A 9,870-nucleotide genomic window follows, 5' to 3' on the forward strand; every position below is an offset into this window, starting at 1 on the left:
GCGGTTTCGGGGTTTGTTGGATTCTGTAGGTTCTGCTTGCCGTACCCCGAACTTCAGAGGGGACTTCTTACTGCACAATCTTCAGTTGGGTTGAGTCCACTGATGCGGTAGGGTGCGTTTTGGAATTGTGGGGTAAGTGCCTGTTTTCTTTCGGTAGAAATAGGTTTCAAAGTCCTTTTAGGTAACGTTTTCACCTGTTGGCAGTCAGGCCTAGATTGTAGAGTGGAAACTTTCGATTCTTCGGTTTCTTCCTTGTGAAGTTTTGTTTCGAAGTTGGTCGATCGCAGTGGTTTTAGTGGTACCACGTTGGCTGTGGCTGGTTTCTGCCGCGATGGTGATGTTCTTCCTTCCTTTTCGATTTCAGGACGCGAGGCTGGAGAAGTTAGTTTACAACTGTCACGTTGGTTTCTCGCCCTTTTTGATGTCATAGGCATAGTATGGCATAAGCTCTAGCACAAGCAGTGTCTCGCGAGGCAGTAGCATGCCCTTTGTTAAAACAGGGGCCAGTTATACTGTAGGAGCTGTCCTAATCTTCACGCCAAATCAGAACAAAATTCTTTGTTTAATTTTGGCAGGCTCGACATTTCTTTGTAATATTTTGGTGGGCTCGCTAAAAGTTAATCCGTCTCGGGTGGATTGATCTTCTAAATCTGTTTCTTGATGGAAATATTAGCTTGGTAATCGCAATGTTCTTTGTGCTTGGTTTTTGCATGCAGGCTGGAGTGGGCCTTTTGTTTTTATGCATCGGCTGAAAATGGCTTTCCAAGTTCAGGTTGATGGCTGGCCATCTCTGAGTTAATTGTTGCAATGTTAATGTCTCTTGTGGAGAAGGGTTTTCGAGTATCCATTTTCCAGACAATTTACTTTAGTCTCAATGCCCCAGACAGTTTCAATAATCAAACTGGCTTCTTTAGTTCTACAGACCTGCCCACAGACTTAATTTGTCTTGTAGAATCCCAAATTCGATTAAAGTTTGTAGTTTCTTCCATGAGCATTTTAGGACTTCAAACTTTCTGGTAGATAGTTCAAAATTAAATTTCCTTTCCAATTAGTCCAAACACGAGGGGGGGGGGGAGGGGGGTTTCCCTACAAATTTTGCCCTTCTATTACAACACGTTACAATGGCCAGGAGAAGGCAACTCATCGCAGGTAATGGGCAAAGATGGAGGGTCCATTGTTAACCAATATGAACTCGTCAGAGACCCATTACCTGGATGACATAACCCCGAGAGTCGGGAAACCTGAACAAAAGAAAGCCATTAAGCCCAGACCGGTCAGAAGCAAAAACCTATCCCCACTGGAATACACATGGGCCATTCAGACAGAAGCCTCGAAACAAGGAAAAACTTTATTTGGCCAGAAGAAACAAACAGACTTTGGATATAAAGGATGGCTGTGTGGCCATCTCTCTCTATTGCTCTCGCTTGCTTCACCTCTACAAGGACTGAGCACTCCATCTGGGATGGAGAAAAAAACCATAGACAGTACAGAACCAGAAAAGACACTTTTTCACCAGGAGAAGCAGCGAGCAAGCCAATGAATCGGTGAGCATCATCCCTGCCTACGCATCTTTAAGATCACAGCCACTGTGTCAGGAGATGTCGTGCGTTCTCCAAACCAAGCCTTAGAAGGGTTCTAGTGGGGAGGTTTTGCTGCGAGGACCATAGGGTTATGCCCAGTCAGTCGGTACAGATTCAGGGGTACACTGTGGATCTGAGCAGAGGGTTTAGATGTTGGGTACTTTGCGATAGGGGCGCTTTAGCTATGCCAGGGTATTGGATTGTACTATATCATCACCGTTGTATATGCATGCCTGGTTACTGTGTGATGTCTGTAACACTGTTATGCAACACTGAATGTAACCTTACATTGTATACACCTTACCTGTACACCAGAGGATGCTGCTGCTGGAGACCTAAGGGTTACCTGCACACTGCAAGTAACCCAGTATAAAAAGGAGCTCACAGCTTGTTGTCCTCATCTGAGGAGCTGTAAATAAAGGACTACAGGTCTACACAGTTTAAGTATCATTATCCTGCCTCGTGGAGTCATTACTAAAGGTGCCTACATACACTACAACTGGCGACGAGAATACGAGGTCACGAAACAGCACGCTCAGCATGTCGAATCTCAGCATCTTTCAGCAATTTACTGATGGGGAAGATTGGGACCCTTTTGTGGAAAGATTGGAATCCTTAGGGAGACTGGCTACACCTTGCGACTTTGGCGACCACCTAAATGAAGCAATAAGGGACTCTAAACCAACAAGAGCAGTGCACCACATGGATACTTCTAAGGGCAGAAACGCTGCCCCGAGTCCGGCAACCCTGAGTCCACCACATGGGGAAAACCGGATGGCCCCGTGCTGGTGCTGTGGAGGAAACCACAGGGCCCACCAGTGCCACTACAAATACTATGCATGCAATGAGAAAATGCACCTTCAAAGGATGTACTCACCATGTCTCTGATGAGTTGGCTGATCACTGGGGCTCTGATACAGATGAAGGTGAAGTTGCTCAACCCCTGGGAAAAGAGTAGGGAACTCATACCTGCTCCACCGAAAGTTCTCCATTGGCGATGGAAGTAGACGTCGACAGAGTCCCAGTTTTTATGGAGAGCGACACAGGGGCGAGCCAGTCTGCGCTGAGCCAAACGACCTTTGAAGAACTTTGGATGAATCCCGCCAATCGACCACAACGGCATCCTGCCCAAGCGAAGCTACTCTCAAGACTCCGGGCTCCGACAATCGACCTCGAACATGGATCCATCGCTGCATCCGGAGATTCCACAGTCCAGCTCGACGGCAGGACAACGACTCCATAGCACCCCGGCGAAATCTCCAGGACCGAGGATCAAAACTACGCTTTCCGGGCCGAGGCAGCACTCCAAAAGAGGAACATCGATGAAAGAAATGGATTCCCAACATCCAGGGTCGAATGGAAGAAATGAGCACCACAGCCTACCTGCAAGAGAGCCAAAAGATGGTTGCAGCACCAAGCAGAACCTAAAATCAAAATGGCCACGGTCATACCATGAGGGGCAGCATTGAAGGAGCATCACGTGACACCGAGCGACCAATTGGATTTGAAGGCTCCCTTAAAGGAGACTGGTAACCAAAGAAATTTAAAGGGGAAGTTTCAATTATTTGAGTACAAGGACTTTAAAGCTAAAGATGCAATTAAAGGGTGCAAGTATGAAAATGTATGCAATGTTACCATGAATTGTGATGCTGGTTTAACTAATGAGACGAATGCAGGTGTCAGTAAGGTTAAGAACAATTTTATTATGCTTAACAATAATAATAGAGAATGTGAAATGCCTAATGTAACCATGTCTGTTGAAACCAGGACACCCAAAAGTGATGCAAATGATAGAATGTATAATGCAGGCTCGACTATGTGTGATCAAAGCCAAGGTGTCATGTATACTGGTAGGACACTGACAAAGGACAATGGGTTCTACAGGGACAATGCTGATGCCAATGGAATCCCCCTGTGGGAGACCCCCAGGTCCAGCAGGCTACCTGACCATGTAGCCTGGACCTTTGGAACGAATGTGATGCCCCTTGCAGGACACACACACAGGCAGTGGGAGCAGACCCACTACAGGGACAGTGGTCAATGGGCAGCCCAGCCACCACCAATGGCAACCTGCACCAGACCAGCCCTACAACCCCTGGCCACCAGGGCCAACACCAGGAGCGTGAGGCCAATACCCTCCAGCTTCCCTGGCAAACCCTGGGATGACCTGACCCTCATCCCAATTGATGGACAAGGAGCCCACCCAGGCTTGTGGCCCTGCCCACCATCCCACAACTACCCACATCACAGTGTGTACACACCATCCACTGCTGCCGTGGCTACCCCCCCCCCCCGAGGGATCCCACAACAGTGACTCCCACTTGGTTTGTGTGTGAGGGAGGGGAAACATACGAGGCCAGCCTCAAGCACAGGGGTCACACCTGGCAACCCTCAGCACAACCTCCCATAGCCCACCACTGATCACCTTCCCTGGTCATGACAATAAGGATATGAAAACTGCTTAGGGGGGAGTGTTGTTGTATATGAATGCCTGTTTACTGTGTGATGTCCGTAACACTGTTATGCAACACTGAATGTACCCTTACACTGTACACACCTTACCTGTACACCAGAGGGTGCAGCTGCTGGAGACCTTAACCCAGTACAAAAAGAAGCTCACAGCTTGTTGTCCTCACTCAAGGAGCTGCAAATAAAGGACTATAGGTCTACACAGTTTAAATATCATACCCTGCCTCATGGAGTCATTAGTAAAGGTGCCTACATACACTACAGTCACTCTGTTTACTTGTAGTTTTCCTGTGTTGATGTAGCTTTAATAAAGCATTGATGGTTGAGACCGAGGTATCTGTCCTTAACTCATTCATCTGTTCAGTACAGTAATCACTCCTAGGTCTAGAACTATTGTACCGTCGGGTTGCGTCGAAATTCGGGATGCATGCAATAAAGGTACAGCAGTTATCATGGGTGACTTTAATCTACATATTGATTGGGCTAACCAAACTGGTAGCAATGTGGTGGAGGAGGATTTCCTGGAGTGTATTAGGGATGGTTTTCTAGACCAATATGTCGAGGAACCAACTAGGGAGCTGGCAATCCTAGACTGGGTGATATGTAATGAGAAAGGACTAATGAGCAATCTTGTTGTGTGAGGCCCTTGGGGAAGAGTGATCATAACATGGTAGAATTATTTATTAAGCTGGAGAGTGACACAGTTAATTCAGAAACTAGGGTCCTGAACTTAAGGAAAGGTAACTTTAATGGTTTAAGGCGTGAATTGGCTAGAATAGACTGGCAAATGATACTTAAAGGGTTGACGGTGGATAGGCAATGGCAAACATTTAAAAATCACATGGATGAACTTCAGCAATTGTACATCCCTTTCTGGAGTAAAAATAAAACAGGGAAGGTGGCTCAACCGTGGCTAATAAGGGAAATTAAGGATAGTGTTAAATTCAAGGAAGAGGCATATAAATTGGTCAGAAAAAGCAACAAACCTGAGGACTGGGAGAACATTAGAATTCAGCAGAGGAGGACAAACGGTTTAATTAGGAGGGGGAAAATAAAGTACGAGAAGAAGCTTGCCAGGAACATAAAAACTGACTGCAAAAGCTTCTATAGATATGTGAAGAGAAAAAGATTAGTGAAGACAAACGTAGGTCCCTTGCTGTTGGATTCAGGTGAATTTATAATGGGGAACAAAGAAATGGCAGACCAATTGAACAAATACTTTGGAGGAAGGATGACACAAATAACATTCCGGAAGTACTAGGGGACCGAGGGTCTACTGAGAAGGAGGAACTGAAGAATATCCTTATTAGGCGGGAAATTGTGTTTGGGAAATTGATGGGATTGAAGGCCGATAAATCCCCGGGGCCTGATAGTCTGCATCCCAGAGTACTTCAGGAAGTAGCCCCAGAAATAGTGGATGCATTAGTGATCATTTTCCAACAGTCTATCAATTCTGGATCAGTTCCGATGGACTGGAGGGTAGCAAATGTAACACCACTTTTTAAAAAAGGAGGGAGAGAGAAAATGGGTAATTATAGACCGGTTAGCCTGACATCAGTAGTTGGGAAAATGTTGGAATCAATTATTAATGATGATATAGCAGCGCATTTGGAAAGCAGTGACAGGATCAGTCCAAGTCTGCATGGATTTATGAAAGGGAAATCATGCTTGACAAATCTTCTGGAATTTTTTTGAGGATGTAACTAGTAGAGTGGACAAGGCGAACCAGTGGATGTGGTGTATTTGGACTTTCAAAAGGCTTTTGACAAGGTCCCACACAAGAGATTGGTGTGCAAAATCAAAGCACATGGTATTGCGGGTAATATACTTTCGTGGATAGAGAGCTGGTTGGCAGACAGGAAGCAGATGTCGGGATAAACGGGTCCTTTTCAGAATGGCAGGCAGTGACTAGTGGAGTGCCGCAGGGCTCAGTGCTGGGACTCCAGCCCTTTACAATATACATCAATGATTTGGATGAAGGAATTGAGTGTAATATCTCCAAGTTTGCAAATGACACTAAACTGGGTGGCGGTGTGAGCTGTGAGGGAGGATGCTAGGAGGCTGCAGGGTGACTTGGACAGGTGAGGTGAGTGGGCAAATGCATGGCAGATGCAGTATAATGTGGATAAATGTGAAGTTATCCACTTTGGGGGCAAAAACACAAAGACAGAATAATATCTGAATGGCGGAAGATTAGGAAAAGGGGAGGTGCAATGAGACATGGGTGTCATGGTTCATCAGTCATTGAAAGTTGGCATACAGGTGCAGCAGGCGGTGAGGAAGGCAAATGGTATGTTGGCCTTCATAGCTAGGGGATTTGAGTATAGGAGCCGGGAGGTCTTACTGCAGTTGTACAGGGCCTTGGTGAGGCCTCACCTGAAATATTGTGTTCAGTTTTGGTCTCCTAATCTGAGGAAGGATGTTCTTGCTGTTAAGGGAGTGCAACGAAGGTTCACCAGACTGATTCCAGGAATGGCAGAACTGACGTATGAGGAGAGTCTGGATCAACTGGGCCTTTATACATTGGAGTTTAGAAGGATGAGAGGGGATCTCATGGAAACATATAAGATTCTGACGGGACGGGACAGGTTAGATACGGGTAGAATGTTCCTGATGTTGGGGAAGTCCAGAACCAGGGGACAAAGTCTTAGGATAAGGAGTAGGCCATTTAGGACTGAAATGAGGAGAAAGTTCTTCAATCAGAGAGTTGTTAACCTGTGGAATTCCCTGCCGCAGAGAGTTATTGATGCCAGTTCATTGGATATATTCAGGAGGGAGTTAGATATGGCCCTTACGGCTAAAGGGGATCAAGGGGTATGGAGAGAAAGCAGGAAAGGGGTACTGAGGTGAATGATCAGCCATGATCTTATTGAATGGTAGTGCAGGCTTGAGGGGCCGAATGGCCTACTCCTGCACCTATTTTCTATGTTTCTATGTTTCTATACACCTAAGGGAAACCACTTACATATGTAACAGTTACAATGTCATTAGTTTAAAACTAAGAATTTCCTTGGGGCTTCTCTCACTGTACCATTGTAACTTTGTTGGACGTGAACTCTTATTTACGTGCATTAACAGGGCATCCAATGAGCTTTGCCAAAGTTACAATGGCGAAACAGGAGCACCTTCGAGGGAATCCCAGAACTATTTTTCCGAAGCACAGACAGTGTGTATTTATTGCATTGATCTATTTTTATTTTTGTATTTAATATTGTTCATAATGCAGATATATACTACAACAGACACAATATTGCTTCATTTTAAATGTTTCTTTATAATTTCAGCGATATTTTTTGATATTCAGACAATATTGAAACTCGTAAAATCATAATGACCTGCATTCTGAGCAAAGTTAACACTTTGCTGAGGTTCCTCAGTCATAACACACAAAAGAGAATTGGGAAATTACAGTTTCTCATAAGTGTATGATTTCCAGATAGAATTGATAACATACATATCTTGATGCCACACTACTGGATTTGCTCAGATCCGTTCTGATCAAAGCATACACCAATCCGTCATGGCTGACTCATGCATCACATTACTCATTGTAGCTCAGTATCAGATAGTAAAATGAAATACTTCCTCCAAATTAAATTGTCTGGAAGCAGAAACAGTCAAAGCAGAGGCTTCATAGCCATTCTCATACTCATGGTAAGTGTTTCAATAAAGCACAATACTCGGTGAAAGTTTTATTTATCATTGGAATTTGGTTCAATTTTATTACTTGTAAAAGTACTACACTTTTATCGCTTTACATTTACTTTCCACGTTTTCATTCTTGCTGCTTTTACTTCTAATTCAAGAATATTTATTAATGGGATAAGCCAAGGAGAAAAAGTACGCAGAACCGTTAACTTTCCAAACCGCAGGTATATAAGTAAGTTACTCGAAAAATTTACCTCCCAGTTTTTTTTTTACTGAAGTTCTTCCTGACAAAAGATTTAAGATGTAAGGGTGGATTATGACTTTGGGCAGGAAGCCCATCCAAGATCTGGGTCCTCTCACCAAACTCTCCATGGTCTATGTCCTTGCTCCTTACAGCTGACGATCACATCCCAATCCTGAGCTGCAACTTTAGCACATAACCTGTTCCACTTGTCATGCAAGAGAAACAGTTCTTCAATCAAATATTCTGCTGATTTTTTAATAATTATTTACAAAACGATCGTTTGATTCTGCATACCCATTGTGAGCACATGAGTTGTTCTATGCCGTATACTAATAGCAGCGGTAAGTGAAAAGATTGAAGATTACATAAACACATGGGGCTAAAATTTCACAGATGTAGCGCCACCCGTTACCGCCAGATTCGGGTAAAAAATGGTAGATGCATACTTACGCCTGCTGCCTGCGACGGCTGCAATTTTTGGCTGGATGGCAGGGCTGCTCATGTTGACACCGTCAAATTTAATCTTTGCTGCTCCACTTAACTGCTCCATGCCTTAACTGCGACCAACTGAGCAAGCGTTGATGAGCAGGAAGGAGGCTCCAACACTGTTATTTAAAGGGATCATCAGCAACAACTTCAGCTGACATGTTTCTTCAGTTTGAATGGCTCTGTGGCACTTTCTACAACTCCAGCAGCTTTATAAACTTCTCTTGAGGTCCCAAGGTAACATGAGTGTTGGGGCAAGTGTAGAATGACTTAATTCTTATTTAAAGGCTTCTGCTCACAACACTTGCTCATACTTCTGAGGGCTCTACTGACTGTCCCCCTCGTACTCGAGTATCTTAAGGATATGGAACGGAGGCAGCAAAGAAGAAGAAACAATGCACGCAGGGGAAGGAGGAGGAGGGCCAGGAGGGCTCTCAATTGGAGGCCTTACCCACCTATGGTCTTCAGAGAGCACTTCTCTTATATCCACTAAAGCCAGGAACAATGTATTAGGAGGCTCCGCTTCACCAAGGACGTGGTCACAGAACTCTGCCACTTCCTGCAACCAGACCTGCATCCTGAAAGCAGGGCTCACCACGGCTCTCCCAGTGGCAGTCAAGATCACCGCGGCCTTCCATTTCTTCGCCAGCAGATCCTTCCAGTCTGCAGCAGGAGACATAGCTAACATCTCACAGTTCATCATCCATCGCTGCATTCGGGAGGTCACAGAGGCTCTCTACTCCAGGAGAAGTGACTATGTTTTCTTCTCTCGGAGCAGAGAGAAGCAGGACGGGCCCGCATGTGACTTTGCCAAGACAGCGGGCTTCCACATGATGCAAGGCATCATCGACTGCACCCACATGGCTTTGCAGGTGCCACATAACAATCCTGTGATGCTCCATAACCGCAAAGGCTACCACTCACTGAATGTGCAGTTGTTGTGCATCCACACACAACGCTTCCTGATGATCAATGCTAACTATCCAGGCAGCAGCCATGATGCCTTCATCCTGCGTCAGTCCGGTGTGTCAGAAATCCTTCAGCCACCACATCAAACCCGAGGGAGGCTGCTCGGTGACAAGGACTATCTGCTCGCCAATTGGCTCATGACTATCCTCCACAGCCCCACCACATGTGCCCTGCAGTCGTATAATGAGAGCCATGCTGCCACGAGGAACATCATTGAGTAGACCATCGGAGTGCTGGAGCAATGGTTCTGCTGCCTGGACCACTCAGGAGGAGCCCTCCAGTACTCGACGAAGCGGGTATACCCTTCGTGGTGGCCTGCTGCATGCTCCACAACCTGGCCATCATGAGGGTGCAGCCCTCGCCAGCAGGGATTGCGGGATGACCTCAGGATGAGGACGTGAGAGGAGGAGGAGGTAGAGGAAGATCAGCAAGAGGAAGAGGATGAGGAGGAAGGGAGGAGGCAGGCAGCCAATC

The 9,870-nt window shown here is 45.7% G+C and overlaps 1 protein-coding gene across 1 annotated transcript; it reads left to right on the forward strand.

Moving 5' to 3' along the window:
* The first annotated feature begins 8,822 nt into the window (after nt 1-8,822).
* On the forward strand, nt 8,823-9,617 carry LOC139264151 (putative nuclease HARBI1). The gene has a single exon (XM_070880237.1). The coding sequence runs from the start codon at nt 8,823-8,825 to the stop codon at nt 9,615-9,617; it is 795 nt and encodes a 264-aa protein (XP_070736338.1).
* Nucleotides 9,618-9,870: the final 253 nt, after the last annotated feature.

Source organism: Pristiophorus japonicus, chromosome 5, assembly GCF_044704955.1.
Source record: "Pristiophorus japonicus isolate sPriJap1 chromosome 5, sPriJap1.hap1, whole genome shotgun sequence".
NCBI lineage: Eukaryota > Metazoa > Chordata > Chondrichthyes > Pristiophoridae > Pristiophorus > Pristiophorus japonicus.

Coding starts and splice junctions, on each gene's coding strand:
- LOC139264151 (XM_070880237.1), top strand. CDS start 8,823: ATGCACGCAGGGGAAGGAGGAGGAGGGCCAGGAGGGCTCTCAATTGGA.